This window comes from Quercus suber, unplaced genomic scaffold (assembly GCF_002906115.3).
Source record: "Quercus suber isolate HL8 unplaced genomic scaffold, Cork oak 2.0 scaffold_234, whole genome shotgun sequence".
In the NCBI taxonomy this organism is placed as follows: Eukaryota; Viridiplantae; Streptophyta; class Magnoliopsida; order Fagales; family Fagaceae; genus Quercus; species Quercus suber.
The window spans coordinates 264,867-279,765 of record NW_027069691.1 but is presented as its reverse complement, the minus strand read 5'-3'; the positions used below and the strand labels follow the sequence as shown (position 1 = coordinate 279,765).

The 14,899-nt window shown below is 30.8% G+C and overlaps 1 protein-coding gene across 1 annotated transcript; it reads right to left on the bottom strand.

The window, feature by feature from the left end:
- Positions 1-891: 891 nt before the first annotated feature.
- Positions 892-1,675, bottom strand: LOC112013804 (17.8 kDa class I heat shock protein-like). Its single transcript, XM_065780387.1, has one exon. It carries the CDS (start codon positions 1,527-1,529, stop codon positions 1,038-1,040), a length of 492 nt encoding a protein of 163 aa, XP_065636459.1. The 5' UTR covers positions 1,530-1,675; the 3' UTR covers positions 892-1,037.
- Between the last annotated feature and the right edge of the window lie 13,224 nt (positions 1,676-14,899).

The window sequence follows — 14,899 nt, the reverse complement described above, 5'->3', positions numbered from 1 at the left end:
CTAAGGGCTGTGGGTTTTCTCTTAATTTGTTTTGTGTTTGGAGAGGGATTTAAGTGATAAGTTAAAAATGATAACATGACAAGATTTTATTGGCTGGTATAAAACCAGTATTTTACGCCACAGACTGAATATATTCTCGTATACTTATCACAAACTTACAAGAAAGAATCCTCTAGCAACATTGGGGACTACAAAATTTGCTTAATTAAAGACATGACAAAAAGAGTAATAAAGATTGTAGGGGAATTAGTGCAAAAAAGATGAGGATAATTGCACTGAGTGGGGGAACTAGTTCTTTGTTTGCATCTTTTTTTCTGGATTCTTGCTTCTTGGTTTCTGGGAGTTTTGTGAGGGTTGAATAGGGCCAGTTTCAGAGTGATTTTGGTATTGTGAAGCTTGTGCCTAGATGTTGGTGATGGTGTGTTGAATTTTTTTTTCTTTTTTGGTAAACATAATTGCCCATTGTCCTATTAGAATTTTTCTTTTGGTGGGGTCAATTTATGCATTGTCCTATTAGTTACCCATTGTATTTTGTTTAACAGTGTCTTAACTCTTAACAGATGTTTTTTTAATCCTTTTTAAATTTTATTTTCTTTCTTTCGTTTAATAATATATCTTGCTATTATAAAAATTAAATAAATAAATAAATAAATCTGTTTCCCCTTTTTCTCGGGGAGAAAAATGTTTTCTTTTCACTTAAGTGGGGGAGAGAGCTTTTGTGCCCTTGCTTACATGTACACTTCACTGTTCAAATATTGAGGACAGACAATAGTAAAACAATCACAGTCCAATTAATGAAAAATCAAACCAAAACAAAACTTCAAAAAAAGAAGAAAAAAAGAAAAAAGAAAAAAAAAGAACAAAACAACATCTATGTGTACAATGCAAGCATAAAAAAATCACTCCAACTTTTCACAAAATAAAATTACATTCAGCTTCTATTTTTATTTAAAAAAGAAAAGAAAATTTCACTCACCAATCCACAAAGACTATATAGACATACGTCTTACGAATAATTGAAAAAGTTTCATGCTTATTTAAGCTTTGCAGCACACAAAACGACCAAGTCCTTTTGGAGCATGTCGTTTACCTTCTTCATCCCCAGAAATCTCAACCTCCTTATGTTGTTTATGCTTCTTTTTGGTCTCATCTTTAGGCACAGTCACAACAAGTACCCCATCATGCATCGAAGCCTTAATCTTATCAACTTTTGCATTATCAGGCAACCGAAACTGCCTCATAAAGCTACCTCTACTTCTCTCTTTGCAGTGCCACTTCTCTGTCTTCTCATTGTCTAGCTCTTCTTTCCTCTCTGCATTTATATGAAGCACTCTCCCTTCATGAACTTCAAGCTTCACATCCTCCTTTGTAAGACCCGGAAGATCAATTTCGAAGATGTGGGCATGTGGGGTTTCTTTCCAGTCCATGTTGGTGTTCTCGGAGCCTAGGATATCTGAGTTTTCTGAGAGAAACCCTTTGAAAGGATCAAAAAAGTTTCTCTGATCAAAGAGGGTTTGAAAGAGGGACATGTTTTTAGTTGTTTGACTGATATGTGCTAGCAATTTGGAAGAGGTTGTCCTGTTTGTTACTGATGATTTGATTAGTTGATTGGTGTTGGTTTATATATTGGATGGAATAAAAGGGAAAGTAGGTTCCTGAAATTTCTGGACACTACTAGGCCACAGAAGAATGTTGGACAAAGTTCTATACCCAATCCATTTTCATTGTGGACTTCGAAGTCAACGTTATAGGAAGTCTCTGGGAGTTCCTGGAAATATTTAAAAAGAAAAATTATTGAAGTTTATCCATCATTGATCATTACTTTTCATTTTTATGTCTGAAGTCTAAGCCACTGTTGTTTATTTATTTATTTTTTTTTCACAGCAAAAAAAAAAAAAAAAAAACTTTTTTTTTTGTGTAAAATATTATATTTTGATCCTTAAATTTTATCAAAAAATTATTTTTTATCTCTAAACTTTAAAAAGTTCATTTTTCATTCCTAAACTATTGAAAAGTTCATATTTCATCCCTAAATTATTAAAAATATTTTATTTATGTCTTTAACTTTACTAAAAATTTGTTTTTTATACCTAAACTATTAAAAAAAATTCTTTTTTTATCTTTATTTTTATCTCTATATTATTCAAAAAACTCTTCACAAAGTTTAGGAATTAAAAAAAAAAAAAACTTTTAAAGTTTAGAACAAAAATAAACTTTTAGTAAAGTTTAGAAGCCAAAATAGTATTTTATTCTGCCTCTTTTGTTTTTGTTTTTTTTTTTTTTTTTTTACATGAAGAAATGGGGGCACTTTAGTTTGTCTTTTGTGTGTGTGTGGAGATATTAGTTGGTATAAATTAGTTTAATCACATTTGTGAAATTTTTTAAAACTTTATTTTCTTTGAGATACTGTCATACTTTTATTCACTTTAAACAAATCAACAAATTCAAACCATAGTAAAACCTCAGATCACCATTTATGAATAGGACACAAAATTCAAACTAAATTTGTTGTTTAAAAACTAATTATTATTAGGACTTTAATAAATTTGTAAACTTACATTGTAGATGCACAAAATATGTACAATGTTGTACACATTTTGTATGTTTACAATATAAATTACATTGTTAGTAAAATGTAAACTAAGAACTTTTTTTGTTATTATTACCAATAATATTAGGTCGATATAGATAGTAATAGACTAATAGAGGAATTAAGAATTATTTAGAGTTTCATATAAAAAAAAAGAAGAAGAAGAATTATTTAGAGTTCTTAAGATCATAAAGTTGATAAGAGCATTGTAGCTTAGTTGACATTTCTTAATGTTTTCAAAAGAGATATCAATGGTTCAAATTCCTTCATCCCCTATTCTAACTATAGATTGTCAAAAATAAAGGGGTCACTTAGAATTCTTAAAATAACTCCACACAAAATTACTAAGATCCCATTCGTACATTTGAAAATTAGTGTGGATTAATTAGATTTTGCTACATCTGACATTTAATTTTTTTTAATGAAAATTACTATTTTGAAATTTATTTAAAATACAATTCAATTAGTTCAAAGTTGAAGGGTAGATTTTGGAATTCCAGAGAACTAAGATCATTTAGGGTAACTCTATCATGGAGTTGTTAAACTTCTATTAATTAATTTTAAAATAAGTGGATTAGATTTTACCAAACTATCAACATTGAAGAAAATATCTATTATCACCATTTTAATATCTATTAAATTGTAGATAATGTGCCAAATTTAATACACTCCTTTAAAATTGATGGAATAAAATTTTAAAAACTTTGGGATGAAGTCACCCTATAGAATCCTGATCCCGACTCCATGTTGAATTGCCCTTAGAAGTATAGATGTTGTAATGGATAAGGGAAAAGGAAAAAAATTATCGAGATTGTTTAGAAGGTTGACAAGAGCCTCTTGCGTGCCAAAATGTCAACTATCAAAACCACCATGGGCCCTTTAAGCAATGTCTAACCCAATATGGGATATAAAGGTAATGCTATTCAATACTACAGTTAAGGCTTAAACTGAAGATTGTGGTATATGTTGGGCCTTAAGCTTATAAAGACCCCATCTCAGGCCCTTCAAATTCAGCAATTGTTTGATTTTTTTTTTTTTTTTTTTGTGGGGGGGGGGGGGGGTCAAATTCTAGGATTTATTTTACTCAAAGCAAGAAAAAATAAATAAAAAGATTAATTCAAGGCAGCTGCAAAATAAGATGCAAGTTGTCAGTAGCACCAACACCATATCCTCTTCTTGCATTTTATATTAATAAACATTATTGAATTTGATTCCACTCAAAAATTAAATTAAAAATAAAATGAACTAATTATGTGTGCCTTTGGGAAGGAATTAAAAGTATAAATTATTTTACTATTTAGCTTATTTTTGCTACTATTTATGGGTCCTATTGCACTTTTTGATACTATTCATGGATCACATTGTACTATTTCAACTAATTTTTATCTTTATTTACAGTACTTTCAGTAATAAGGTTATAATTTCAACAAAATAAGTAGTATCCAAACAAACCCTATATCTACTCAATTTAGATGGAAAAAGTATTTTATAACTTATGAAACAATTTTATAAGGTCTTTTACACAAGGTGTGAGAGGCAGGTCTTATATGACAATCTCATGAGATACTCTCTCAGTCTCTCCTCCAAGTAATATATCATGCATCCGTTATATGAGTTGTTGTCTACCAGCTAGTGGGTCTCTTGCATCTAAAAAGCCTATAAGTTGTGAGAAACCCACTCCATATAGTTAAAATATTGCAACAATTAATATCCTAAAAAAGAAAATGTATAATTACAGTAAACCCACCTGAGGTTAGGCCCGTTTTCACTTTGCCTACCCGTGGTTCAAAACTTATCACTTTACCCACCTGAGGTCCCTTCTGTTATCACTTTACCCACCTGAAGTCCCTTCCGTTAGAGATTTGTTACCCACCTTTCCTTTTGCCGTTAAAAGAACACATTTTTAGAGAAAAACAAACATAACACGAATCAAAAACTTAGGGTTTGAATTTTTTTGAAAGAGCTTGGAGGGTTTTTAGAGTTGAGTTCAAGAGTATGGTTAAGTGTAATGATCTCTGTTGTGAAATAAATGGTCAAACCAAAAAAAAAAAAAAAAAAAAAGGTATGAACACTCTTCACTCTTCACTCTTCAAACAACGACCCAACCCAGAACACATGGGTGGTTCATAATTGTTTTTCTCCTTCAACGACCCAACCCAGAACACTCTTCACTCGTCAACATGATCTTCCCCTTCAACATGATCTTCAAACAACGACCCAACCCAAAACACCAACGGCCAAACGGCCAAACAACCAAACAGCAGCAACGACCCAACCCAGAACACATGATCAAAAAATTTTCAAACCCAGAACAGGGGCTTCTTGACAATATGATCGGGGCTTCTTGCACCCATCCCGTTGAGAGTTCTTGGACATCCAGTGGCCGGAAAAGCCTTGGCGGCTTGTAGTAACTCTGACGCGATGGTTCTCGGCTCTGTTAAGGTGGGTTTCTCGTTAGGCTCAGTCTCCGATGCCGAGGTTACTCATGGACGAGGCTATCGTGACTCTAGGTCCACCGGTGTTATGGTGGGTAGCTCGACGATGGCGGAGATTGAGGCTCCGAGTCTGACAATGGTGTCGCCGATCCTTGGTCGGTATCCATGGGTGGTTCATAATCGTTTTTCTCCTCTCTCAGACCTGGGTGATTGGGTTGTTGATGAGTTTGTGGAAGGGGAAGATCATGTTGAAGTACAAAAGAGCCACCACCGGTGTAATACTTGTTTTAATTTCAAACAATTTGATTTGTAGTTGTTTGGAATTTTATTTCTTACATTCATATACATTTTTTTTTAATATCAAACCCTAACTTTTTGATTCGTGTTATGTTTGTTTTTCTCTAAAAATGTGTTCTTCTAACGGCAAAGGGAGAGGTGGGTAACAGATCTCTAACGGAAGGGACTTCAGGTGGGTAAAGTGATAACGGAAGGGATCTCAGGTGGGTAAAGTGATAAGTTTTGAACCACGGGTAGGCAAAGTGAAAACGGGCCTAACCTCAGGTGGGTTTACTGTAATTATCCCAAAAGAAAAATAACTACATCAAATATGAAGGAGCAGAATTTGAATGTGGAGGACCATTAAAATTGTTCACTGATCATATTGTTTCCTTCAGGCAAAGGTTGTTCCTTTTCGCACTGATAGCCATTAAAACTAAATTTGTTTTAGCTGCCAAAGGAGTGTATTAATTGTAAAACCAATTGAAAATCACCCAGGAATCTATGTCACACTGTCAAAAATAATAATATCAAGGCAGCTGTCCCATTTACTTTATAATTAATGAATTGAAATTGAAATAGAAATACATGGCAGTAAATTCTAAAAGCAATAGGTTTTGATTACTATTATTTGGAATTAGCTGGAGTACCTGTATTTGGGCTTTTCATTTTGCTGCGGGCCACAAACATTGGGCTGTCAATAACCAATTCGGCGGCTCATAAAGAAAAGGCTTACGGTTGGCTGCAATTGAATTCTTCATTCCCACTTCAAATTAATATTTCGTCAATCATTTTATTTGTCTATTATTATTATTAATTTATTTTTGGATTTTCTAATTTTAGGATGACTTAAAATATAATTCACCTTAGACTCAATTTTCACACTTTTTTTTTTTATATTTATTTAAAGGTTAATATTCTTTTTATTATTTAAATTTATATGGATAATTTTAGAAAATAGTAATTTTTTATTTCAAAATCATACATGAGATCATTCTTGCAATAAACTTGAAGATTACGTTACATGGTTATTGCAATAAACATTTTTAAGGAAACATGATTTCATATTTTAATAAGCGTTCTTTTCTTGCAGTGAGTTTACAATACTATTTTTAAAAAATTAGAATACTTACACAAACCGTATTAAACTATGTGGGATCTAATATTTGTAGATCCCACGTAAGTCACCTGTTTATTTTATTTAACTTTTATCTTTTATTTTATTTAACTTTTACCTTTAATCTACAATAATAAAGTCTCACATTGCATACTAATTAGAAGAATGAGTAGTAAATATATCATAATAGAGGATCTAATATTAAAAAAGTTCCTCATAGAATTGATTTCATTAAAAAAAAATCTAGATAATGAAGTTGTAAAAAAGATTCATATCTTTTTAATGTTTTATATAAACCTTAAAAATAAATAAGTGGGTAATTGCATCCACTCAAGTGTTTGCGGCTCCATTCTCCAAAAAAAAAAAAAAAAAGAAGAAGGTGTTTGTGGCTCCACAAATAGATGAGCATATATTTTTCTCCATTAATTACCTTCTCTCTTACTTGTATTCTTTAATTAATATCATATTTGTAAACACCATAATCTTTTAAATAATGGGCACCAAAAATGCAATGAGTTGAATGATGTTACTTGTGCAAGTTTCAAGTATGCATATCCCTAATTAATTGCACATCTGCACACAATTAACAATTCATAATGATTTGTAACTTATCAGAAATAAAAATTAATAAATCACCGCGCACTTTTGATGCGGTAATCACTCCACAAGTATAAATGCTTGTAAAGTGTAGAGGGCAAGGAGCGGGGTTTAAGTCTCTAGGAGAGAGTTTCACATACATATACATTTAAATTAGACTAAAGTAAAAATTTTATATTGTATAAAAAAAAATTAATAGTGAATTGTAATTAATTAGGGAAATAAATAAAAGTGTAAGTTTAATTTCTAAATAGAAAGCAGTGGCCCATTTGCCTAATAAATGTGCTTTTAGCTTGAACAGTCTAATCATATATAGACACTAGACAGTGACAGGACGAATGTCTTGCATGTGCACCTCACTTGCAAAGCAACATGATTTTATCCCAATGGTACAAATGGGTCATGACAAAAAGTGTCCATTTCACTACAATTCTATTTGCCAAATAAACCTGAAATTGCATTTATAATCCCAACCGCAATTAACTAAATCAGAGATAAATGCCTCTTTTACCAAGCTCCTGAACAATATTGATAGAAGGAAGTGGCCCATATTTCACCTGAAAACTTTTAAGAAAGTCATGTTAGCAATCAAATTTGTAGGTGTTTCTGATTGGATTATATAAAGTTTAGGGAAATCATTACAATTTTGCATTACAACCTTTTCGTTCATCATTTTGTTCCATGTTTGATTTGACAACAGGTTTAATTTTTAATTTTTAATTTTGGGTTAGGTATGAAAGTTTTGCATTTAGACTTTAATTAGTACGGCTCTCTACTGATTTTAACCAATTTTCCCTTAACCAAGTGTTTAATTAGTCAAGATTTAATTTTCAAGCATCATAGATAAATATAACTGTTAATAAATCACTACACACATACATAGAGATATGTTATGGAAGAGAAACTAGAAAGGGAAAAACTCTTCAAGGTTAGAGGCCATTTAACTTAGACTACTTAATCGATGGAATCTACCATGACAATGGTTGCAGCACCTAATAACTTTCAAATCTTCGAGTTATGAAATGTACACGTACGCAAGCTTCCAACTCTTACTAGCAATAAAATGCACAAGTCATTTCTATTCATAATCTCCAAAACGCAAGTTGACATCTTCTGCCAATTTATAACAGTAGCAATTTTATCACATACATAAAAGTAGCAAACCTTTAAATTTATAAAATTTAAATCTTAAGCATGAATTGAATCTATTAAAAAAAAAAAAAGGAATTTAGATCTAACTAATGCAAGGAAACTAGAGATCCGTCAATTATGTATGGACAATAATGCTATGAGTGGCCTCCAATTTTGGTCGCATGTGTGAGGTTTCTTTATTTTCAATAAATTTTAATAATCATCTCTGCCGGCATGAATGAATGACTTTTGTTGCAGAAGTGAATGTGTCAGAAAATGCTTACTTTTCTCTTAGATTCCTGAAATCCTAGAAGCAGCTCCATGATGGTGACGGTCCAAGAAGTCTCCAGGAAGTGATCAGTATCGTGCTTGTTTCTTGAGAGAACAAAAAACATTTTTTATAAAATTGCGAAGAATACATTGGGTGCCGACGTCTATATATGACAACTTTTAGTACCATGGATTTTTCTTGTTTTGTTCAATGGTACAAGTTATTCGTTGATGGATATTGTCCTCGTCGGCTTCACTTAATTAGACCCAAAGTTGTGTTTCAGTTATCTCAATTAATAAAATTTTTAATAATTGAATAAGAGATTTGTGATACAATTTTTATCTACACTAAAAAGTGATTAGTATTTAAATTTGATGATAAATAGCCATCATCAAGAGCAGATATCATAGATTGAAACTTTCTAAAAAAAAAAAATAAGCATACAGAATACCAATCATCATACTTGTTTTCTTATCATATATGCTAATATAATATACTATTGCATGTGTAAGGTTTAAGCTTATTTTCCTCAATTTATCTTGCTTAAAAGTTGATTAAAGGTGTGTATATATGTTAACTTTACAAATAAAAAACAACTATCGTGCACTCTTGACATGATGGTCATTTCTATAAATATAAGTGCTTGTGAGGTATGGAAGTCAAGTCTCTAGAAGGAAGTTTCATATACATATATACTTTGATTAGGTTAGAGTTGAATTTTTATCTTATATAAAAATAAATAAAAACAAAAAACAAAAATAAAAAATAAAAAATAAAAACAACAATAACAACTTAAAAACCTAATCCAAAAACAAGGCGGTACCTTAATATGATTGCAAGACTGCTTGAACTCCTTTTTTTTTTTTTTTTTTTTTTCTTGTTTGAGAAAATGATTGCTTGAACTTCATTTCATATATTTCAATTTTGCATCTATAGGGAAGAAGTAAAAGTATGTGAGCAAATGCGTTCATTAAATTAGTCTTCCCTTGCACCTATCTTGTTAGTTAAGCCTGTGAAAACTGAAAAGACAATGATGTTGTTCGTGGGTGCTTAGATATGAAAATAATAAATAAAAAGTGTTATAAATACAATAAATTTCATTGCTGTTGAGAAGACAGATTAGAATAGAAGTTAATTTCAAAAAGTTAAATACCCTTGGATTTTTTAAAATAATTCTGAAATTATTAAAAAATATTTTCATTATTTTTTTTCAATCTAATTGCATGCAGTTTATCATCCGAGTGTTTGGGGTTGGATAAATATGTTCATTTTCTTCTTCTAGTTTTATTTCATATCTAATTTCAGAAGTTTTTAATAATGAAATATATATATATATATAGAATTTCAGACATATTGTTAAATTTAGACCACATTTTTCAAAAAGTGTTCCTTCAGTAAAAAAGTACCTTTACTGATTTGATTGAGACCAAGTCTGTGTAAACGATGCATGTAACTTTTAAAATGTTTTTGGAATACCTGTTTTTAATATTATGAAATTACCTTCTTCTTTTTTTCTTTTTCCTTTTTTTCTTTTTTTTTGAGAAATATATGAAATTGACATTTGAACAAGCTATTTAGACTTAATTTTAGTAATGGAATCTAATTTCAGACTTTGTGGCCTCAAAAGAATCATGGTATAATCAAACCAAAAGTTGTCAACATGATGAAGCTAGGAAATTTCCAATGGCCTAATTAGGCCAGACATCCCAGCCCTAGGGTGTTACATGCATAGTATCTTCATTATTACATGCATAGGGATGTGCAACATTGTTGTTTGCTCTACGCCTATTCTTCCAAGATCTATAGAAAAAGAGAACAGCAGTTCCGAAGAGAACTATAGCTGTAAGAACTTTGGTCCAAACATAAATCTCTACCCTGGTACACAAGAGGAAAAATGGTATCCATTAATATCACAAAGTTATAAAAAAAAAATCAATAAAAATAAATAAAAGCTACAAATCCCTTCTGAGGAGGAAGAGGAAGAGATTGTAGAAATTTTTCCATAAAGGGATGATTGAATGCTTAGGGTTTTGCGGGTTTTCTAACAACTTGACAAACACTCTTTCCCTAATAGCTTATTTATACTAGTGGAGTAGGGCCCATAGCCTCCTAGATTGAATGTTGGAACAATTTTATTGTCAGTTAGATTCAAGATTGTTACACTCTAGATTTACAAGACTCGTAAGTTTTGAATTAACAAAACGGGATAGCGGATGTCATAATTTACGCGTCTATTAGAGAATTAGACTTCTTGTCATCAGTCAAATATTCTTTCATATCATGTTAGAAACTGATACACTCACAGTGGTTCAAAGCATAATTCTTTCTCATCTAAAGTAATTCAAATTTGTGATTCAAGAAATCAATGAAAAGAGGTAGATATATCAATTTAATGTACTTTATTTATGATCACACATCAGTTACTATATTCGAGTAACAAAAATAAATAAACAACCTAATCCTACCTTTACGTAAAACTCCTACTTGAACAACCTTCTATTTCCCTCATAAATATACAAGTTCATTTAATTTCCAGTAATATACTTTGCAGTTCAATTAATTGTTATTGCCTGCTTTATTCCACTTGACTCAACTTGTCCATAATCATAGTTTTCAAATTGTAGTTAATTCTTTAATTGGTTAATAATAATAAAGGCTACCCAAATTTTTTTGTGATTTTTTCTAGATTTTTTGTTACTTAACGTACGTATATAATAAATACTTAAGCTAATCTCATTACATACAACATATCCTATGCATGGTTTCAGTCTTTCTACCTTTAAAGAAATAATTCCCAAAAAAATTCATAAAATTAGAACAAGAATATAACATTATCCAAAAATACATGTACTGTGGTTGGCCCTTTTCATTGAAAATAAGAAGAAAACAATCAAAATGTGTTCTTATATATATGTCTACATCTATAAACACAGAAAAAGAGAATGAAAAGAATTGTACACTACTTCCTTCGGATCTTCAACATGATGTAATTATAACTATAAAACAAAGTGCAATCTTTTTTTGTTCAATGCAAGACAACTAAATATATTCCCCGATCCAATCTGTACTTACAATAATACAATCAGGGTCCTCCAATTTGGCCGTGTGTGAATTCTCACTCTCTGAAAAAAGAGAAAACAAAAGAAATATGAACAAAATCATCTGGCATGAATGATTTTCTTGGGAGTGAATGTGTCAGAAAATGCTTCATATTGTTTCCGATTACCTGTGTGCTTATTGAAACTCCTCCATGATAACGACGGTGATTAGAATAAAGCCGTACACACACACACACACTCAATTAGAAAATGCTTCATATTGTTTCCGATTACCTGTGTTCTTAAACTCAATTTATTATATAGGAATCATTAATTAGATGCTTGTGCACCATTTTCTGTACCCAAAACAATTGATTACTATCAATTTATATATTATATAATTAGGGAATGTTATTATATGTCATTTTTCACTTCTCTTTTTTTTATCTCCTTTGATTATATATAATCACGTGTGTCTCTATATGTATATTTCACCTATTTGGCATTTGAGATAGGAAAGTATGGTAATAATAATTAGATATGTGGATGAAAAAAAGGTCATTTTATCATTGTTGAAACTAGAAATTTATAATTGAATATATTACTAAATCACTGATATGAGTATAAATGTCAGTTAACCTAGTAATAAAGAACAAATATAATGGTTTTTTTTAGAAGAAAGACATCCAAAATTTATTAATGAAGAAAATTAGCCATAATCGATTACAAGAATATCTTAAAGGTGAGAAAAAGCATTCTCCATCTACATCGATACAGTTCTAGTAATAACAATTCAGTAAACACAAGAATTGACTCAGGCTTCATAATCTAACAATCATTATTATATAATCCCCGTACCATTTCTTAAATTTCTCTGATCTTTTCCGTTTTATGGATGAAGTATTATTTCTAGTATATAGTAGGTCACTAAGAAACTTGACAGTTGACACGTTAGGATAGTTGACGTACACCTTTTTTTTTTTTTATTAATTAGTTTTAGGTAATAAAAGGCATATGTAACTTTCATCCTCCAAATCACACAAAAAATATTCATTAAAGAGAAAGAGAGAGAGAGAGTTTAATGTGAATAATTAAAAAGGGAAGCCCCTAGGAAACAAGAATTTAGTGGGTCTTCACTTCACTCAAAAAAGACAATAACCTAAAAACAAAAGAATATATAAGTAGATTGAATATTACAAATTTCACTTGCATGATATTTGCCTTGTTTTTGTCTATAGTTTGCTATAAATTATTGGTTTAGAATTATGAAAGTGTCCCTTAGAATCACATGGGGGTGTCCCACTACTCTCGTACCAAGTTTGATACATGGTAGCTAGGGTGAGTGTGACATTATTCCAAAATAGAAATTTTAAACCTTATATTAAGCAAGAGATTAAAAAAAAAATATATATATATATATATATCCTAGTTAGTTCCTTCATCCATTAATTTCCTAGTTATCACACGGAAACTCTCATGTGGTGGCCGGTGGTCATCATCAGTGGAATAATCCATCAATTAAGCCTCAACAAATTAAATACATATATGGAATTAATATATATATATATATATTATATAAACTTAGGCGATTTTTAAAAGAAAGATGCTTAATTAATTTGTATCTTCTATTATTATTATCTATTTGTTTTTAGGGTAGGTGTTAATTTGTTTACACGACTATGTTTTTGCTATTTATAATTGTTGACAAGCTTTATACACGTGTGGGTTGGAGAGTTGAGAAGAGAGAGTATCTTTTTTTTTTTTCTTTCCAACTATAATTATATAATTTGGGCTGTGTAAATTTATTTATAGAACTTGCTTGGGTTGAATAATGGAAAAACAGTTTCTTAACCATCCTCGGGTAAATGATGAATATTTAAACCCTAATTAAGTTAGTTGTAGTTGGTTTTTTCTTTAACACTTTGTTCTTTTAAAGTTCTTTTGAATGCACTTTAATTTATTAACACTACACAACAATTTGGAATCAAGTGTTAGGTTAAAACTTAGCAATGATATCTTATGAGCCATTAAGCCAAGAGCCGATAAGAGAATAAATAATAGGGAACCATATCTATCTCATGCATGCACTTAACGCTTTGTTATTTTAGGTAATAGGTTTCCTTTTTTGACCAAAGATAATACGTTCCTTGTGAATGCAAATTATGCACTTACTTGGTATAGTATTCAATCGGCAGGTAAAACCTAACTATGATTTCACATGCAATTGCCTAATGCATGCACTTAACACTTTGTTCTTTTGGGGTAATTCGAATTGATCTTTTTGTCACATTATTCTTTTACAGGCACCTATCTCTTGTACTTATTAAAAACTGTGTAACAATAGTGATAATATTGGTACATGGAACCTTGCTATGATAGAACATATAGGTCAAAATTAAGAGAATGATAGGGAACAGTACCTAATGCTTGCACAAAACAGTAGTGCAACAATCTTAAATCAAATGGTAAATAGAAACCTCGGCCAAAAAAATGTATTAAAAAAAAATGTAGAATGATCAGATTCAGATGAGACATCATGTGCCCATGCCAGCAGGCTTGACACTCAATTCTTACTTTGAGCTCACTTGAAAGCAAGGTTTCATAAGAATTGTTCTGAGCAAAAAAGAAAAAGGTTTCCTAGCTAATACACTAACTAGGCCCTATGACATAGTAATAGTCTCTGCAATTGAGCTCAGTAGAGGGTCCACAAAGTAACATTATTAAAAATTTAAGTCATCTACTCATCAACTACCAATGAGGAAGAGACAGTTGCCCGTTGATCTCTGTTTCTGTTAGACAATCAATGAGTTCCGTTTTCAATAACTAATGTACTTCACCTGCTCTAGGTGTTAAAAACTTAAAATGTTATGCAAGAATATTAAATGAAATAGGATAAAACTTAGTTACAATCATTTAAAACTAGGTAAAACTTTGTTACAATATAGTTTTTTAATTAGATGTTATATCTTAATTTCTTTAATTAAATTTGACCCTATGGCAAGGGATTTAATGAAATCAGATGAAATAATATGTAATCAGAACATCCAATTAGGGTTTTGTATCACTAATTAGCCGAAATTATAACATATTTGGGATTTATAAAAGAAGTAAAGCCGTTACTTACGCCCACGTCTAAATGTAGTGCTTTTGATTTTCTTCATTCTTTTATGCAAAATTAAAGGTGTACTTATCAAATTAAGATACCAAAAAATAGTACAGAGGATCTGTATTCTTATTTATGAACTCCTTAACTAACCCCCAACTCCTAAAATAGTGAAATTGACAACCAAGTGCAAGTTAAATGGGCTGTGGTCGGTTTGGAATTTACTAAGCACAAAAAAGAAGATAATGATGATGATTGTTAAGATATGACAATAGTTATAATCACGGTTGTTGCATATATTTATGAGGATTGAGCAAATAACTGATTGAGGGTTACAACCT

Bases quoted from the DNA above. Each gene is read 5' to 3' on its own strand.
- LOC112013804 (XM_065780387.1), bottom strand. From the start codon at position 1,529: ATGTCCCTCTTTCAAACCCTCTTTGATCAGAGAAACTTTTTTGATCCT.